Source organism: Portunus trituberculatus, chromosome 39 (assembly GCF_017591435.1).
Source record: "Portunus trituberculatus isolate SZX2019 chromosome 39, ASM1759143v1, whole genome shotgun sequence".
NCBI classification, from domain to species: domain Eukaryota; kingdom Metazoa; phylum Arthropoda; class Malacostraca; order Decapoda; family Portunidae; genus Portunus; species Portunus trituberculatus.
The window spans coordinates 11451287-11471003 of record NC_059293.1 but is presented as its reverse complement, the minus strand read 5'-3'; the positions used below and the strand labels follow the sequence as shown (position 1 = coordinate 11471003).

General features: G+C 40.2%; 1 protein-coding gene across 2 annotated transcripts in view; it reads right to left on the bottom strand.

Moving 5' to 3' along the window:
- Positions 1-19562, bottom strand: part of LOC123515766 (intraflagellar transport protein 81 homolog) — a 21341-nt gene extending 1779 nt beyond the window's left edge. The window contains exons 1-14 of one of the 2 annotated variants that reach the window (XM_045274626.1): positions 19449-19562; positions 18622-18812; positions 17542-17675; positions 17258-17438; positions 16961-17116; positions 16388-16583; positions 15737-15900; positions 12661-12744; positions 12160-12279; positions 10265-10471; positions 9925-10114; positions 9083-9207; positions 6011-6159; positions 5460-5588 (exon numbers count right to left, since the gene is read on the bottom strand). In XM_045274626.1, the coding sequence (XP_045130561.1) occupies positions 5460-5588; positions 6011-6159; positions 9083-9207; positions 9925-10114; positions 10265-10471; positions 12160-12279; positions 12661-12744; positions 15737-15900; positions 16388-16583; positions 16961-17116; positions 17258-17438; positions 17542-17675; positions 18622-18729 (1943 nt within the window). In that variant the 5' untranslated portion in view covers positions 18730-18812; positions 19449-19562. Of the gene's footprint in view, positions 1-5459; positions 5589-6010; positions 6160-9082; positions 9208-9924; positions 10115-10264; positions 10472-12159; positions 12280-12660; positions 12745-15736; positions 15901-16387; positions 16584-16960; positions 17117-17257; positions 17439-17541; positions 17676-18621; positions 18813-19327; positions 19409-19448 lie in introns of those variants that run through there. The other variant, XM_045274627.1, reaches the window with a different exon arrangement.
- Between the last annotated feature and the right edge of the window lie 155 nt (positions 19563-19717).

Genomic DNA, 19717 nt, shown 5'->3' with positions numbered 1-19717 from the left:
CTCAGTCCTACCCGAAGATCGGTCTATAAGCTCTGAGCTCGCTCCGTAATGGGGAAGACTGGCTGGGTGACCAGCAGGCGACTGTGGTGAATTACACACACACACACACACACCGCGTAGTGTAGTGGTTAGCACGCTCGACTCACAATCGAGAAGGCCGGGTTCGAGTCCCGGTAAGCGGCGAGGCAAATGGGCAAGCCTCTATAATATGTGGCCCCTGTTCACCTAGCAGTAAATAGGTACGGGATGCAACTCGAGGGGTGGTGGCCTCGCTTTCCCAGTGTGTGCTGTGTGTTGATGTGGTCTTAGTCCTACCCAAAAATCGGTCTATGAGTTCTGAGCTCGCTCCGTAATGGGGAAGCTGGGTGACCAACAGACGACCAAGGTGAATTACACACACACACACACACACACAGGTAAAACTACAACCAGGTAAATACAACTAAGTGTAATTACACACACACACACACACACACACACGGTAAGCGGCGAGGCAAATGGGCAAGCCTCTTAATGTGTGGCCCCTGTTCATCTAGCAGTAAATAAGTACAGGATGTAACTCGAGGGGTTGTACACGGTAAGCGGCGAGGCAAATGGGCAAGCCTCTTAATGTGTGGCCCCTGTTCACCTAGCAGTAAATAAGTACAGGATGTAACTCGAGGGGTTGTGACCTTGCTTTCCCGGTGTGTGTTGTGTGTTGATGTGGCCTCAGTCCTACCCGAAGATTGGTCTATGAGCTCTGAGCTCAGTGGTTAGAGCGCTAAGCCAGAGGATCGGGGTTCAATTCCCCGGAGATATTTGGGTGTGTCTCCTTTCACGTGTAGCCCCTATTCACCTAGCAGTGAGTAGGTACGGGATGTAAATCGAGGAGTTGTGACCTTGTTGTCCCGGTGTGTGGTGTGTGCCTGGTCTCAGGCCTATCCGAAGATCGGAAATAATGAGCTTTGAGCTCGTTCCGTAGGGTAGCCCCTGTTCACCTAGCAGTGAGTAGGTACGGGATGTAAATCGAGGAGTTGTGACCTTGTTGTCCCGGTGTGTGGTGTGTGCCTGGTCTCAGGCCTATCCGAAGATCGGAAATAATGAGCTTTGAGCTCGTTTCGTAGGGTAACGTAGGTAATGTCTCGTCAGAGACTGCAGCAGATCAAACAGTGAATTACACACACGGTAAGTGGAGGCAAATGGGCAAGCCTCTTAATGTGTGGCCCCTGTTCACCTAGCAGTAAATAAGTACAGGATGTAACTCGAGGGGTTGTGGCCTTGCTTTCCCGGTGTGTGTTGTGTGTTGATGTGGCCTCAGTCCTACCCGAAGATTGGTCTATGAGCTCTATGAGCTCTGAGCTCGCTCCGTAATGGGGAAGACTGGCTGGGTGACCAGCAGGCAACCGAGGTGAAACACACACACACACACACACACACACACACACACACACACACACACACACACACACACAAAGATGAGGGAGTGATTATACAGGAAAATTTGAACCCTGAAAAACATATAAGCGAGATATTTGGATTATTATATAAAATGTTGACAAATATGAGAGTGGCATTTCAATACATGGACAAAGATATGATGAAAAAAATCATCACAAGAATGATACATCCAAAGCTGGAACATGCAGCAGTGGTGTGGGTCTCTGAGCTCTAAAAAGGATATAAGAAGATTAGAAAGGATACAGAAGATTGCTACAAAGATGGTGCCGGAACTAAAAGACCTAACATATGAAGAGCAACTGAAGGAAATGGGACTACCAACCTTACAAGATAGAAGAGAATGAGGGGACCTAATAACAGTGTAAAAGGTAGTCAGTGGCATTGAAAAGATAGACAAGAAAGACCTGGTGCTGGTGACAAAAGAAGATGGAAGAACAAGAGGACGTGTAAAGAAGATTAGGATGAAGCAGTGTGTGAACCATACTGGAAAAATACAATTTTCCACACAGAACGGTGGAGAAGTGGAATGCATTGAATAATGAAGTTGTTACAGCACATAATGTGCATAACTTTAAGGAAAGATTGGATAAATGGAGACATGGAGACAGGACACTATGAGCCCCATGATGATACTCCATTCGCATGTCCATGTCCATGCGGGTGGTAACAATCCTTCTTATACATTGGAAGTACATAACCTGTATGGTGGAGATTGCGTGACCATCAAGTATCCATGCAAAGGCCAAACTGATGGATGTAATCCTTTCTGTACGAGGTAAGGTCGCAGGCTGAGCGGGAGGGATAGTGAACACATGGAAGAATAGGAGACAAAAATTCTGAAGCACACACACACACACACACACACACCGTATAGAGTAGTGGTTAGCACGCTCGGCTCACAACTGAGAGGGTTCAGGTTCGAGTCCTGGAAAGCAGCGAGGCAAATGGGCAAACCTCTTAGGGTTGATTCACACTATCGGTCCGGTCTGGCTTCGCTCTCGCTCCAATCTCACTCCGGTCAAGGTCCTGGTGCATTCACATGTACGATCTGCTCTCGCTCCGCTATCGGTCCCATCCCTTCCTCTCCTTCAACACTAGTGGAAGTCACACCACCAGTGACGGAGGATGAGTGACTTTTCTCCATCCAATTTGGCAGTGATCGCCACTGCACTTAACGAAGAAGAAAGAAAGCAAAAAAGTAGATTGTGGGTTCATCCTATGCTGAAAGATAGAAAGAGTGAAGGAGAGTTCCATACTTTATATCCTCATCATATTGATGATGAGACTAAATTTTTCAACTACTTGTGAACATTGGAACATTTGAAAAAAAACTACTCTAAAAATTGAGGATGAAAACCACAAGATGTAATTAACTTTTGCATATTTTTTCCAGTGTACTCATATATATATATATATATATATATATATATATATATATATATATATATATATATATATATATATATATATATATATATATATATATATATATATATATATATATATATATATATATATATATATATATATATATATATATATATATATATATATATATATATATATATATATATGCCAACTGTAAAAATTATCCTTATATTAGTGATAAATAAAATTTTATTCTCTATCTAATTATTTATCCACCTTTTGCATGATCCCATTGTAGTGTTTTCTTCTGATCCTCCATGTTTTATAGGATGAAAGGCAGAAACATTTCCCCATACAAAGGCTGAATCATGACTGGAGCGGACCGTTGCTAGTTCACACTGGCTGCAACAGTCCGGTCTCGCTCCAGTCAAAATATCTTTTGAATGTATCACGACTGGAGCGAGAGCGAACTGTTACCGCCAGTGTGAATGCTTACATTGAAATGCATTAAACATTACTGGACCGGACCGAGACTGGAGCGAGAGCGGAGCACGATCGAACCTATGGTGTGAATCAACCCTTAATGTGTAGCCCCTGTTCACCTAACAGTAAATAGGTACGGGATGTAACTTGAGGGGTTGTGGCCTCACTTTCCCGGTGTGTGGAGTGTGTTATGATCTCAGTCCTACCCGAAGATCAGTCTATGACCTCTGAGCTCGCTTCATAACGGGGAAGGCTAGCTGGGTGACCAGCAGACAACCATGGTAAATCTCACACACACACACACACACACACACACACACACACACACACACACACACACACACACACACACACACACACACACACACACACACACACACACAGCTAGAATATGCAGCATGTGTCTGGCCACCACATATGAAGAAAAATGTGAAGAAGGTAGAAAGAAAGGGTACAAAGGCTGGCAACAAGGATGGTACCAGGACTCAGGGAGTTAGACTGTGAGGAAAGACTGAGGAAGCTGGGGCTGACCACATTAGAAGAGAGAAGAACAAGAGGAGACATGATAACTATGTATAAATTGGTGAACAAGATTGACATACTGGATAGAGAGTTGATAAAGGTGACCACAAGTAATTATCTCCGAGGACATGGAAAAAAGCTAATAAAGGACATCTGTCTAAATGACGTGAGAAAATACAGTTTCCCGCATCGTAGCATTGATAAGTGGAATAAACTGAGCAGTCATGTCGTTGACGCGGTGTGTGTCAATCAGATGAAAGAGAGATATGACAGGAATGGACAAGGAGACAGGACACAGAGAGCTTAGCTCGGGCTCTGTAATACACAAATAGGTAAATACAAATAGGTAAATACATATATAAATGACATGCCAGAGGATGTGAACAGTTACATAAATCTGTTTGTGGACGATGTGAAACTGTGCAGAGTTATACAGCAAAAAGAGGATTGTGAAATACTGCTGGAAGACCTAAATAAGATTTGGAAATGGAGTAAGAAGTGGGAGATGGAATTCAATGTGGACAAAAGCCATGTCATGGAAATAGGAGAGAGTGAAAGACGACCAGTGGGAATCTATAAGATGGGAGATGGAGTAGAACTGAAGAAAGTAAAAAAGGACCTAGGAGTGACGATGAAAGAAAACAATCAACAGGTAAGCCATATTGATAAAATTTTCAGAGAGACACATAATTTGCTAAGGAATATTGGAATAGTATTTCACTACATGGACAAAGAAATGATGAAGAAATTGATAAGTACTATAATAAGACCCAGGAGTTGTGTGGACCCCTCACAAGAAGAAATACATAAGGAAGTTGGAGAGACTACAAAAAATGGCTACAAGAATGGTTCCAGAATTTGAAGGGATGACATGAGGAGAGACTAAAGGCTATGGATCTACCAACTCTGGAACAGAGAAGGGAGACATGGGATCTGATACAAGTTTATAAATTGATGAAAGGAATGGATCAAATGAATGAGAAACTGATCCTGAGAGAGGAATATGACATTCAAAGCACAAGATCGCTTAGTAAAAAAATTGAGGAAGGGAAGATGTCTGAGAGATGTTAGAAAAATATAGTTTCTTTCTTATATAAGTAGTACTGTGCAAATTTTAGAAATTAACTAAAAGAAAAAGATATAAAGGCAGAAACTGTACATCAATTGAAAAAAAGACTGGATAGATATAGATAAAGAGAGGGCTTAGACACTGTATATCACAAGTAAGTTAATACACATTCATACAGACATGAGACAAGTGATGGCAAGCTGTAGGAAGTTAATCATGATCTGCAGAAGTAAATGACATCCTTATGAAATGGGAAGGCAACTGAGAATGGAAGGAAGAAAATTAGAGACATATCCATCAAGACACAAGAGTCAAAAATTGAAAAAATAAAATCGAGACTACATAAACAAAATAAATAAAATAAAAGGATGAAAAGAAGACCTTCACTAACAAAATGAGACACACAATTAGGATGGAAAGGAATAAAGAAAACTTGTACCAACAAAATGAGACATGCAGTTGGGATGGAAGGAAGTAAAGAAGACTTGCACCGACAAAATGACACACACAATTTGGATGGAAGGGAATAAAAGAAGACTTGCACCACACCAGGCAATGCACCAAGGCACCAGGAACATACTTAACAACATCACGCCACATCCCGAGCTGCTTGGCAGACGTCTGCACCAGGTCCTTCACTGCCTTCTGGTCCTCCCGCAGGAGACGGCCAAGTCGTTCCTGCTCTGCTATGTTGGTGACCAGCTGCTCCCTGCAACAGAGACTCATGGGGAAGTGTGCCTCACAGATCCTTCCTCCTTTGTAGCATGCTCATCTTTATCTCTATGTATGGACTGCTGTAGTAAGTGGAGAGGGTTTACTATGCATCCGTGCCTCCTGCACCACATAGCAAGTGCCACTGTACAGCTAAATCTCTGTGTGCAAATGAGTATTTTTTCACTTGAAAATTAGGATTAATCATGCATTTTTATTTTTAGTGATTTCTTTGTTTTTCTTTTTTAGGCCTATATTCACGAGTGGAAAAAGATCAATGTTTTTATAAATCAGAATAAAAGACAATTATTTTGTCAATAACTTAGAAAAAAATTGTTTGTCATTTATTTGTAAATTGAGTTTTGGGTTGTATGACACACACTAGGAAAACTACTTGTGGAGAAAGAAATACTTTCTCACCTTAGGGATTTCTTTTTGTCTTGAGGATCATTGGAAAGATACAGTTTGATCTCTTCACTTGCTTGTTGTTGTTTGAAGCTCAGGATCTCCTTCTCAGCTGCCTGCAGTTGGAATTGAGTCTCTGACTTGATCACCTCATCTCGCAGACCCTGGCAGGTGCATAGGAACAAAGTGGTACAAATAAAGTACAGTAAGCCCCCCGATTTGCCGAATTAATTAGTCTGGTGAAACTACCGCCAAATGTGAGTTTCGCCAAACACGAGTTCTTTATACCGTATAAATTGCTTGAAAAATGTCTCAGTCAGTCTTTAGTCATTGTCAAAGTCCCTCTTTTGACCCCTAAAATACTATCTTTCGAGCTGAAATAAAATCTTTTGCCTTCACATATTAGAACACATGTAGCTACAAAATAGACCAATAAACAAGCATTTGTGATGCTTTCCTTGTCTGTACTCCTGTTTTTCCTCCCGTTTCCCTCGCCCACTTTCGTTCTTGTCGTCACCACCATTGTCCTTACCCCCACCGGTACCACCTGTTGCACTAGTAGAGGCCAGAAATTGTTCCCACACTAGCAGAACAGAGGGTAGCACAAAAAAAATGGATGAAGGGGACTCTCACACTGCGTTCTGATAGGTTTAGAGAGAGGTCTGACGTCACAGGAGAGCTGTGTATTTACCTAATTGTATTTATCTAATTGTAACATACGGGAAAAGAGCTATGCTCGTGTTGTCCCGTCTCCATATCTATTAATGTCCAGCTTTTTCTTAAAATCATGAATATTCCTTGCGTTGACCACTTCCACGTCTAAACTATTCCATGCTTCCACCCTTCTATGAGGGAAGCTATATTTTTTCACATCTCTCCTATAAGTGGCCATTTTAGTTTTTCCCATGCCCTCTCGACATTCTTCCATTCCACATACACAGATCTTCCCTATCCATTTTTTCCATGCCAATCATCACTCTGTATATTGCTATCAGGTCTCCCCTTTCTCTCTGTTTTCCAGGGTTGGAAGTTGCATTCTTTTCAGTCTGTCTTCATAAGTCAAATCTCTTAAGTCAGGCACCATTTTGTTGCAGCCCTCTGTACTTTCTCTAGTTTCCTTATGTGTTTCTTTAAGTTCGAGCCCACTGTATTGTTGCATATTCAAGCCTCGGTCTTATCATTGCAGTAATTATTTTCTTCATCATTTCTTCATCTAAATATACGAACGCCACTCTTATGTTCCTCAATAAGTTCAATACTTCTCCAATTATTTTGTTTATATGTCTCTCTGGCGATAGGTCATTGGTAATTGTCACCCCAAGGTCTTTTTCTTCATGACTGGTTTTATGTCTTCATTTCCTATCTTGTACATACTCCTGATTCTTCTTTCACTCTTGCCAAACTCTATTTTCTTGCATTTTGTCGTGTTGAACTCCATTTGCCATGTACAGCTCCATTTCCATATTCTGTCCAAGTCTTCCTGGAGTAGTTCGCAATCTTTGTCACATCTCACTTTTCTTAACAATTTTGCATCGTCTGCAAATAGGCTCACATAACTGGACACCCCATCCACCATGTCATTTATGTAGACCGCGAACATTACTGGTGCCAACACTGATCCCTGTGGAACTCCACTCTCCACCAATCCCCATTCTGATGGTCTGTCCTTAATTATTGTTCTCATTTCTCTTCCTACCAAAAGTCTTCCATCCATTTTAGTAAACTGCCATGCACTCCTCCTACCATTTCAAGTTTCCAGATCAGTCTCTGGTGTGGTACCTTATCAAAGGCCTTTTTAAATCCAGATATATTCCATCAGCCCAACCATCTCTTTCCTGTATTACATCTATCACCCTCGAATAGTAACATATCAGGTTTGTCGTGCATGAACGCCCTTTTCTAAAACCAAATTGACACTCACAAAGTATGTCATTTTTCTCCAAGAAGTCTGTCCATCTATTCTTCACCACCCTCTCACACATCTTAGCTACCACACTTGTAAGTGACACTGGTCTATAGTTCAATGGGTCTCTCTTGTTACCTGATTTATAGATTGGGACAATGTTAGCTCTTTTCCAGTCTTGGGGCACTACACCTTCCCTTAATGAGGCATCAATTACTTCACAAACTTTTTCTGCCAATTGCTCCCTGCATTCTCTTAAAATCCATCCTGATACCCCATCAGGTCCCACAGCTTTTCTCACTTCTAAACTCCCCATCATGTTCTTGATCTCCTCCACAGTTACTTGAAACTCCTTCATAATCCCTTTCTGTTCCATTACCAGTGGTTTGTCAAAAGCAGTCTCCTTTGTGAATACCTTCCGAAAGCATCCATTCATAGCCTCTGCCATTTCCCTGGGATCTTCACTGCATACTCCATTTACTTCTAAACTTTCAATACTTTCTCTATTTTTGATGTTATTGTTCACATGTGTGCTTCACCAAGCATGCACTTGGTGGTCTGTGGCCACCCTACAGCCAAAAATGAATTTCGCCAGGCTGAGATTCGCCAAGTGCAGGGGCTTACTGTACATACATAGTATTTATGCCTGACCTTACACAGGTAAACCTAACCTTCCTTTAATATTATGGACAAAGCTGCTGTACTGCCTTTTGCTGTAGTAAGATTCTTAATGTTTTTTATAAGATTCTGAAATAAAAAGATTCTGTTACTTAAAATCTCTTCTTACACATAATTTGTTCCCTCTCACTACCCTGAATTTGCAAGCCAACCACATTACAAATATTTGTTTACATGTTGTCTTTTAATTCCTTATATTTTCTTTAACTTTTAATTTATATTCACTGATTTATATAAATTTGTTCTAGTTTTACTTTATTTTTTATTTTATTCATTCACATACCTTTATTTATTTTACTTATTGTTGTTTGTATATATTAAATTGTTTTAATGGAGTTACTAAGAAAAGAACCATACAGCATTGTCCAAGGATTGCCGTGCAGGCAGTTTATGGAGAGACCCACACACTTGTTTTGATTAATGTAAAATCATGAAATAAAGTATATTATTTTATTGTTTTGCTATGAAGCAAGAAAAATAAATAGATAAATTATCAAGAGTATCACCTTGACTTCTTGTTCCAGCTTGGCCATGTTAGAGTCCAGTCCAGCTGCCACAGAGTCATAGGAGTGCTTCTTCTCATTGTAGTCCACAGTCAGGTCCTGCATCTTTTGCCTCAGTGGCCGAAGTTCTACAAAGGAACCACTTGAATATATCAAACTGCTCTGAAATGAGCTGCACCACACAAGCTTAATGCCTATCTTAATGTTCCATACTATCAAATAAGAACATAAGATATGTTAGTCCCTGTAATAAACATACCTACCTATTTCCACCTTTCACCCTCATTCATAAATTTGTCTAATCTTTTAAAGCACCTTAATGACTCAACTTTAACAACCACATTACTGAGTATTTCATTCATCTGCCATTACAAGCACAGGATCCACTTCTTTAATTATTCAACATGAAAAATACTACTGGGTATCTGCAATGCTCTTCTTGGAGTGTAACAGGAAGACTAAGGGATTAATCTGAAGACAAGCCATGAGAGATCACCACCAGGTAGTGAATGTCAGACAGGACACTTAGACCAAGATGATCACTAAGACCCAGATGGATGACGGTCAACCGTGATTGTTTTGTCATTACAGTATCACACCTACATTACTCCTCCTCACAGCACAGCATAATACTACTTCCCCTTAAAGATTATAAGCAGCATGCTCCTATACCTAAAATACCAAAGTTAAAAGGCATTGTTAGATAGAATGGAAAGACTTTTAGTGTCACCTACAGTTAAAGGAATGTGGATGGTGGAGATTTTTTGCTTACTACAACAAAAGCTGCAGTTCAAGAAGTGTTCTGTAGAAGCCAAGTGTGTAGGTCATTACTAGCAATAACTCACCTTTGATGATGGGAGCTAAGTGTGCCTTTCTCTCAGCAATCTTCTTGTTCAAATCCATCACCATGCCAGACATCTCCTCCAGAGTCTCTCCCTTCCGTGCATCAATGGTGGCCTTCATGGAGGACACCTTCTCCATGCTCTCCTGAGTCTCATGGAAACCTGACACACCCATCTGAGCCTCCATTGCATTCTGTTCAAGCACCGGGCAATGACTTTAATGTATGTATAGATGTGATGTTAGACTGTGGTGAAATATGTCAACCTTTCATGAAGAATATTTGCATGAGGAAGTCTGGCCTCTCATGAATAATATATTTATAAGTAAGCTGTAATACCTTACCAACTGCTCCAGCAACTGTGCATCCTTGGCCTTCAGTATCTCCTCGGTCCTGCTGAGGATGCCATACTCAGCCCGCAGGTCACTCAGCTCGGCACGTTTCATCTTGTACACTGAGCTCTTCCCCCGCAGCTTGTTGACGTAACGCTTGAACTCCTCCCCACGCAACACCTGCTCTCCCGAAAACTGCTTCAATTGGTCTTGTTTTTCCTGAAAGGTGGTGGCCAAGGAGAGGATCATGCACAAGGGAGATTTTTTTTTATTTATTTCATTTATTTATTTTGAAGGAGGAAACTATAGCCATGTGCAACAGAAAGTTAAAAAAAAAAAAATCACTAAGTTGCCAGTTCCCATACAGGTCCATTCAAGGGGCATCTGACTACAGAGTGCCACTTATAGTACTCGTAAAACTGGATAGTGGATTGTGTTTTTTTTTTTTTTTTTTTTTTTTTTTTTTTTTTTTTTAAGGGGAAGGCTGGCCAAGGGCAACAAAACAATCAATAAATTAAATGGCCCACTAAGATGTTAGTCCCCAAATAGGGTCAAAAGAGTTAGTCAAAAGAATGGGATGAATACCTTGAAACCTCACCCCATAAATAAATTCAAGTGAACTGTCTTAGTTGTTTTAACGTTCCAGGAATTGACTAAGAAATGTTGCCTTTGAAGAGTGTTGGAGTATGTAAGGTGACAGAGCTTTGTAGACCAGTTTCTTTATTTATTTTCTCTTTCTTTCCTTTTTTGTTTTGTTTTTTTCTTTCTTAGCTTGGTAATTTTTATTTATTATTATTATTATTTTTTTTTTTTATTCTGTGTTCTTGTTCTTTTTTTTTATTTGTCTGTCAGTCTCTTCTTCCTCCTCCTCCTCCTCCTCCTCCTCCTCCTCCTCCTCCTCCTCCTCCTCCTCCTCCTCCTCCTCCTCCTCCTTCTCTTTAAAGTTTTCACATATTTTAACTTTATCTACCTATTTATTTATTTACTATTTATCTATCTATTTATTTATTTACTTATTTATTTATCTATTTATTTATTTATTCATGAGGTGCTTTACTCAGAGATCACCATGTGTCTCCCTTAGTTCACCTGTCACTGGTCTGCTTTACACCTGGTGATACTTTGAATGCTTTACCTTGTCATTCTTGTTTTCATCTCCACATAATTCTTGCAGGTGGTGGTGTAGTGGATAAGGTGGTGAGCATGGGATCAGGCAGATGTCCACGCATAGGTTCGAATCCTACCAAGTACTGCCTTGAAACTTTGCCATTTGTCAAGTGGTTTAAAGATAAATTTGGGTCATGATATGGGCCCTAATATGGGTACCACTATAAATAATTCCATGCACCACTAATGGGTGAAAGCTTAACAGTGCTTCCAATACTCTTCAAGTTACCTACAGACTTGGACAGAAAAAAAAAAAAAAAAAAATTATTACAGCACATGCAAGGAATATTTTACTCACTTAATTTCTCCACGTAATCTAATCTGTATTATTGAGTTAACCCCATTGTATACATTTTAGTGGATGTCAAAAGAATTCATGTTTTATGGCTATCAAAAGAAAAAGTTGAGTTGTATGATTACATTGCCTTGCATCACATTATAACACTCTCTATTTCTTTTCCTTTCACCACTTCCCAAGACTCAGTACCTGGTGCCATGTGTGAGTCTCCTCTTGTTGTTTTAGCTCCTTGTGTCTTCCTCTGTGACTCCTTTCCCTCCTTCTCACACTCTATCTTCCCCTTGATCTTCTGTCAATAAATTTTTTTTCATGCTCTTTGAATCCCCTTTTAATTGGTTCCTAGTCTTCTCTTCTTACCATGTGATTAAACCATGTTCTTCTTTTCATCTTATCACTTCCATTATGCATTCTGCTTCTGCTCTCCTTCCACGCCCCAACTCACCCTCATTTCTTCCTGGTAGTTTGTTATTTCACTGCGCAGTTCATTCAGCTTTTCAGCCGTCTGTTCCTTCTTTCTGGTGATGATGGCAGCATTCTGGCGAAAAAATGACAGCTTCCCAACCTAAAAGGAAGAAACATAGAGAGGCCACTGAGGAAAATGTTTAGCAATACATCAGTTATTACTATACTCTCCCATGTAACAAGTAGGATGGCCTGGTTGCAAATTCCTTCTGGTTTGGAAGAACACTGCTATCCATGCACATTGTTGTAAAAGACAACAAAAATAAGAGGAGTGTGGAGACTGTAGACACCTTCCTTTATATTTTCACTTCTTCACTAGTAATATTAAGTTGTAAGCTTTCCCAACAAACGATGTATAAGGAAAGTGAATGCTACATTTGTTAATTGAATTAAGATTCACCACCAACCATCTCTTCTTCCATTCAGAGTAATGCCACTACAGAGATGAAGGAATGCGACCCCCTTCCTCCACAATGCTTACCTTGCTCTCTGGACTTTCATCCTCCTCCACTTCCTTCATGCGTGCTTCATTTAGGTTGTTGATTTCACTGTTCAGGACTTGGATCTGTGGTGCAAGAAAATAATGAGATCCTATTTCACTCTATACTCTACAGATACTGGCTCTTTTAGCTGGCCTTTTTCACATATAACATTTTAGTTGTCCTATCCCAGACCACTCTACATGAAAAAAATTAAATAAATAAAAAAAAAAACTCATTGCTGTAATCATCACCATTACATTGATACAAGTTTATCATTATTGTAATTACATTTCTAGTCAGGGAAAAAGAGGAAAAACAAAGCTCATACAGGCTGAACCTCCCAAATCCGGCAACCACCGGACCTTAGACTTGCCAGACCATGAAAAATTCTGAACTATAGGTGGTCCCCAAAACACCCTCTATATACTCGTACTTATCCTGCATTATACAGGTGCAGCTGTAACATTGTTTTGATATATGATAGTTGTACATGAAAATATACATGCAGAAGTATATAGAAAAACACATTGTAAATTAAGTTTAGGATGGAAAATTTTTGCCTGCGCCATTATCATCTCGCCGGACACAGGGACGTTACCAGCGCGCCAAAGCTTAAACCACTGTATGAGAGCCCTGTCTAAATCACTGCTTTTACCCTCCTTAAGTGTTCTACGAACCTCCATGTTCTTCTTGCTCTCACACTCACTGTATAAAACTTGAGAAGTTGATTCTTCTGCTTTTTTATATCATAGACAGTTCATGAGCCAATGTTGTACTGTTGGCATAGGCTCTGCACTGAAACACCTTTATCTAGTTTCCTCTATAGGTCCTCTTTCTGTTGCACTGATATTGTCATATGTTTGCGCTTTTTCTTTGGTTCACACACAACATTATCACTTCCTGGTCGCTTGGAAGCCATGTTTAGGGGCAAATATTACAGAAAAAAAATGTTTATACACCTGGGGGCTGGTGCTTGCAATGAGCGGCAGTGTGGTACTGATCCAAATTTGACCCAGAATGCCCGGGCTCCAAAACACAGTACAGCGCCACTGCGTCCTAGCGGTGGTCCAGCAAATTACTCCGGCCAATTCAAAAATTCCGGCAAACAAAAATTTTGCCGGATTACAGATGTTGCCAGATGAAAGAATACCGGATTAAGGAGGTTCAACCTGTAGTAAGTTTCATATTCAGTCTTATTGACATGGGGAGAGCTTTCATTTACTAACCAATAAGACCCCACATAGTAATGTGATATATATATATATATATATATATATATATATATATATATATATATATATATATATATATATATATATATATATATATATATATACAGTAAGTCCCCAAATTTAGCGAAATCCAGATTAGTGAAACCCTTATTTAGCGAATGTCTGGAAAAAGGCCAAGCCCTCAAGTTTAGCGATTTTCTCTCATATTTAGCGAATGTACCGTGCTACACTGTCCCGCCTCCCGCTCACTCTGAGCCAATTGCGTGTCTGTTTGGCCGTGACATCAGCCCCACAGTGCCTCCGGCATTCCTGCTCGACACTTGAGCTATTGTGTTTGTTAATCCAGCATGTGAACTCATTTTTTGTGTTCCCATCCTCACTGTTTAGCGAGTTTTGCTATCACCATGGCCTCCACTAGTGGTTTGGGGGGGTGCTGATTCTCATGAGGGTGGCGATGTTGCAGCTGTAAATGGGGACTCGAAATGGGGACTTTGGGCGGACGAAAGACTGATTGGTATTTTTCCCTATTTAAAGTAGCATTCAAATGTGGCAAAATTCCAATTTAGCGATGGTTTCGGCAGACTAATAGGATTGCTAAATGTGGGGGCTTACTGCATATATATACAGTCAACCCTTGGCTATCGTGACTTCAGCTATTGCATTTTATTGCTATCACGCACCCATGAAAAGCTGCTAAAATTTCATTATCGCAACCTCAGATGCCTGCTATCGTGCACCCAGCCATGACGTCATGGGATATCTGAGTGCTCATTGGCCAAAACCGCCTTCACGCCAAGATCAATTCGGCTATCGCGTTTTCAGCTATGGCGCGGCTATTTCGGCCCCAATTCGGCGTGATAGCCGAGGGTTAAGTGTATACTATATATATATATATATATATATATATATATATATATATATATATAAGTCTTTGTTATATGGTATATATGCGTTCATGAAAACCTTACCGCAAATCAAAATTACCGTATGCCAAACCCATTATAACATGTAATAATAGGGGATATGTTCCAGCACGTTGAAAGTCACCCCTACAGACATGAAAATACATGAAAATAGTCATATAAAAATTGTAAAGTACTACGCAAAATAAATAAACAAAAATTTGTTTATTTATCTTTCACTTGCCATGTATTCTATCAGATGATGTCCCTCCCAAGGCTAAGGGACAGTAGGGATTTCATCCCTTACTCGTAATATCCACATAAAACACGCTGTATGGATTTTAATTGGTGTTCAATGAGAAACGCAGGAAGAGACTGATTGTTGTGGTGGCGCTATGGTACGGTGTAAACAAAACACAAGCGGATACCATATCTGAATTTTTCTTACCGAAAATAGAAACAAGGATAGTAATAAACAAACACTGTAACTGTGAATTTACCGCATAACGAAGTACCGTATAAGGAGGACTTACTGTATAATATATATATATATATATATATATATATATATATATATATATATATATATATATATATATATATAGTATTAAGTTAAATCTTTTAATTACGGATATGACTGACAAATATATGTGCCATTATACTGACCACAGTGAAAGTGTGTGTCTTTGTATAACAAATTAAGCTTGACACTTATATGTAGGAATTAATGAAACAGAAATGAGTATTGATTTCAGTAAACGCAGACACTTGTTTCCTGACTCCTGTGAGATTATTTACACATCTTTTCATTGAGTGATAATGAGATCTCAGATACTTCAGTTCACTGAAGCTGACACTGTTTATTACCCATCTAATAATAATTAACACACACCTGCTGAAAGAGGACACCTGAACACTATGAGTAATGATAAACATCCAACCTGTTTGTTAACTTGGTCAATCTCCTGCTGGCCCATGGCTGGCTGAGCTGCCACACGCTGCAAGGTCTCCACCAGCCGCTGTCTCACTGCCACCTCCTTGGGTAGCTTCTCCTTCACTATGTAGCTGTTCACATTCATGTCCTCCTCAAGCCTCTGCAGCAGCCCTGGGTGAGTGAGCCTGAGCTGTCTTATATTATGTTGCTAGGGAAATTAAAGTATATTGTGTGGTTCCATATTGGTGGTAAGTATAAGAGTAAGTTGAAAGTAGTCAGCCAGTCAGTCAGTAACAAGGCATTACGAAAGTCTTGGCTGTTGAGTCAGTAATTATGCAGTAGGAAAGTCTTGGCTGTTTTATTTGCTGTGAAAGAATGTAGCTATACTGCATGTTTCCATGTTAGTGGTAAGGAAGAGTGTTAGCCAAATGTAGTCAGTCAGTGCCTGGTTAGAAAGTAAACCCGAGTCTGTAGAATATTACAACAGAGGCAAACCCTACTATTATAACCTCAAATGCAGCCTTCCCTTCACTATGACTTACTCTATTCACATTGACACAAAAGCAAGAAGGCAAACACAGATGACTCATGAATACAACAATACATCTTTCTGATAATGTATTACAGTGGTGGTGACAACAACAATTAAATGCCTCACCTTCAGGAGTGGTGCCAATACCGGCCTTGCGAATATCCTTGAGCTGTGCCTGAAGACGGGAGATTCTCTGCTCCAACAACTGACTGGCTGCCTGAAGGTTGGTCTTTTGCTGAACCATCTCCTTCTGTTTCTCCCTCTCCTGGCGCATACCTCGTGCTGATGTCAACATAGCATCACTGTTTGGGGTTCCTTCCACCTGTAGTACCAGGATGTGGACAGGCTGAGTTTACTTCCGCTTCTATTTTATTGAAGAGGGGAAATCCGTCCTAGGGCAACAAAACGACTAAACTAATATGCCCACTTAGATGCCAGTCCCCAAGCAAGTCTGAGAGTGTTAGCCAAAAGAATGGGATAAATATCTGGAAACCTTCCTCTTAAATGAGTTCAAGTCAAAAGAAGATGAAAATACAGAAGCAGCTAGGCAGGGAATTCCAGAGTTTACCAGTATCTAAAGCTTTGTAAATATTTGTTCACTTATAAGGAGTCTGTGTGTTTAACTAATAATTCAGTTTGAGTTTCAAGAAGGATTCATTGTGAGTTTTAATTCAATAGTTGGTTGGTCTAGTGGCTGACCTTCTGCTTCATCCTCTCAATCCTGCGTAGCACCAGGTCCCGCTCCTCCTCCATAGCCGTGATGTCCCGCCGCAGCTCTGCCGTAGAGAACCCGCTGGTCCGCAGCGCCTCATACTCCCGGTGAACACTCTTGAACTGGTCAATGAGCTCTTCGTACTGAAACAAAGGTGAAGGTTGAATTAGTATCATCTTAGTACATTTAAAATCACTCACAGTTATTAGGTTAATTTATAAAGCAGTGTCAGAGTGTAGACTTGCTTATCGTATCTGCCCCCAGAAATCATGAGCCATACATACCTTAACATGCACATCAGCCACGTCTGCATCACCGAGCATTTCTGCAGGAACATCCAGCTTCACCAGATACTTGGCCAGGTATGCTCTCTTCTTCAGCTCATCCATTCTCTGCAGCAGCCACATCAGGATGGGGTAGATGACGTGCTTGTCCCCAGAGACCAGCCCTTGACGGAAATTGTTCCTGAAATGTCATACAGTAAACAACTTCAGCTACAGCAGTTCATATTGTGAGGTGTGAATGGAAGAGGCCCTGGAGAGACTCAGGCTACACTGCACACACTCACATTGCTTCATCTGGAGGTCTGTACTTGAGAATTCGTAGCATCCCCAGCATCCTGACAGCCATCTGCTCTGGCTCCTCCTCCCGAATGTCCAGTTTGTTCTTGGAGTCAATCTCAGCAAACACATCATTGAGGACCTGAAATGTACATGTGTGTAAACAAAACACTGGGACTTCCTGTTCATCAACACCCAGACTGAAATAGAAGCAAGGAAAGAAGTTAAGTGCATCTGGAAGATGGGAAAGAAGAAATAGAAAGGGCAAGAAAGTCACTAAAGGATATAATCTCTTAGAGCTTCCATTAGTGTAAAGCAGTGGTTCCCAACCTGTGGTACGCGTACCACTAGTGGTATGCGAGGGCCTTCCAAGTGGTACGCGAGCACTTTCGGGGTCATGAACGATTTTTAGTTATTTTTTACTTCACAAAAATGTTTACTGCCTATGGCACTAACATAAAATAAAATGATTTCCGATGTGCTGTGAGCAAAGTCATGCCCCGCATTGACCAGCTGGTGGAGAAGAAGCAGATGCAGCCCTCGAATTGAGTTGAATTTTTTTTAGTTCATTTGTGTGTTTTACTTGTAAAATTATGGTAAATAAAGTAATATCTGATCGAATTGAGTTTCTCTGGAACCAGGTGGTACGCGGCGACTGTACAGGACCTCCAAGTGGTACTAGATCACTAAAGGGTTGGGAACCACTGGTGTAAAGGCTACATCTCAAATCTAAAACTACATGTAAGCTGAGAGATACAGCTAGACTGACTGATTGACAGATTGATTGATAGAGAATGAAACAGAAATAAAGATAGGAGGACTGAAACGTAAACTGATAGACAGGAAAAGAAAATTCATAAATCTGTCAAAAATGCATGTTGGTACATCTTCTAGCTTCTTCTTTCAGCTGGGAGACTGGGGTTATTCACACGCAGCAATAAATGGTTTAATAAAAGAGGAAACTGGAGAAGACACAAAATCATAGTAGCACATGATAATTTTATATGCAAAAGGAAACTGGGAAAGACATAAGAGCAATATTAGCAGTGCATGATCCACATGAGGAAACTAATGACCAACCCACCCACCTGCAGCAAGGACTCAGCATTCAGACTGTCAAAGGAGATGAGGTTGTAGTTGCGACTATAGGGCGGCTTGTTCAGCTCACCCACGATAAACTTGATCTCCTCACTCATAGTTCCTTAATTGTCAGTCACGTTTCCAGCACCAAGAGTCACTTACGCGATCACTATTCACGTGTCTCCAGCACCGTGCTAATCTGCGAGATGCGAGGGTTTTGTGTGAACATGAGATGAAGTTTTTATTTTAAGGATAAGGCACATTTTCTTTGCATTTTCTCTTAAGTGAAAGTGAGATAAGCAGCCCCAGCTTCAGATAATTGAAAATTAATTGGAAATTATGTTAATGATCAGTTTGCGAGAATAGTTTTTTTTTTTTTTTTTTTTTTTTTTTTTTTTTGTGAGGAAATTCATTTCTCCTGCAAGAGTGAAATTTTAGTGCTCAGTTTTGAGCACTTTTAATACTACAAATAGGTAGAAGAATGCCGCATCATAATCTGACAACTGAAAAGGAGACGGTAATAATCTTCTGTTAAATGTAGTTAAACGTAGAGATATGCAGCAAAGTCATTCTTCTTGAAACTTTATACCCAGGCAAGATATAAAACTACTTTATATATTATAGACATGTATTAAGGTGTGCGTATGTAAACATGATTTCTTTTGATAATTTCAAAGATATTTAGAGTATTCCGTACACATGAATAGGATGCACCTCTTCAGTTTGTAAGATATTTTTTGCTCATGAACAAAACGTGTTTAAGTTGCAATCTCTCTCTCTCTCTCTCTCTCTCTCTCTCTCTCTCTCTCTCTCGTGGTAGTTGAGACATTCTCACTATGTTTTGAAGTGATTGTAGTAAAGGCTGTCCAACTTCACTGTCTGTGCGCACTGGAATGTTACTTATGTCACAGTTATGTGTTGTTCAGTCGTTCTGTTGTGTAGTGTTGCCATGGTGACGGTGACGCTCAGCTTCAGTTTCCTGTGTTTTTATGCTTTATTCTGTAAGAATGGTTTTATATGCATCGAATTGAGTGTCTGGAAGTTTAAAATCCTCGAAATCTAGTAACTGCGAGGTATTTAGAATAATCCGTATTGTGTTTAGCG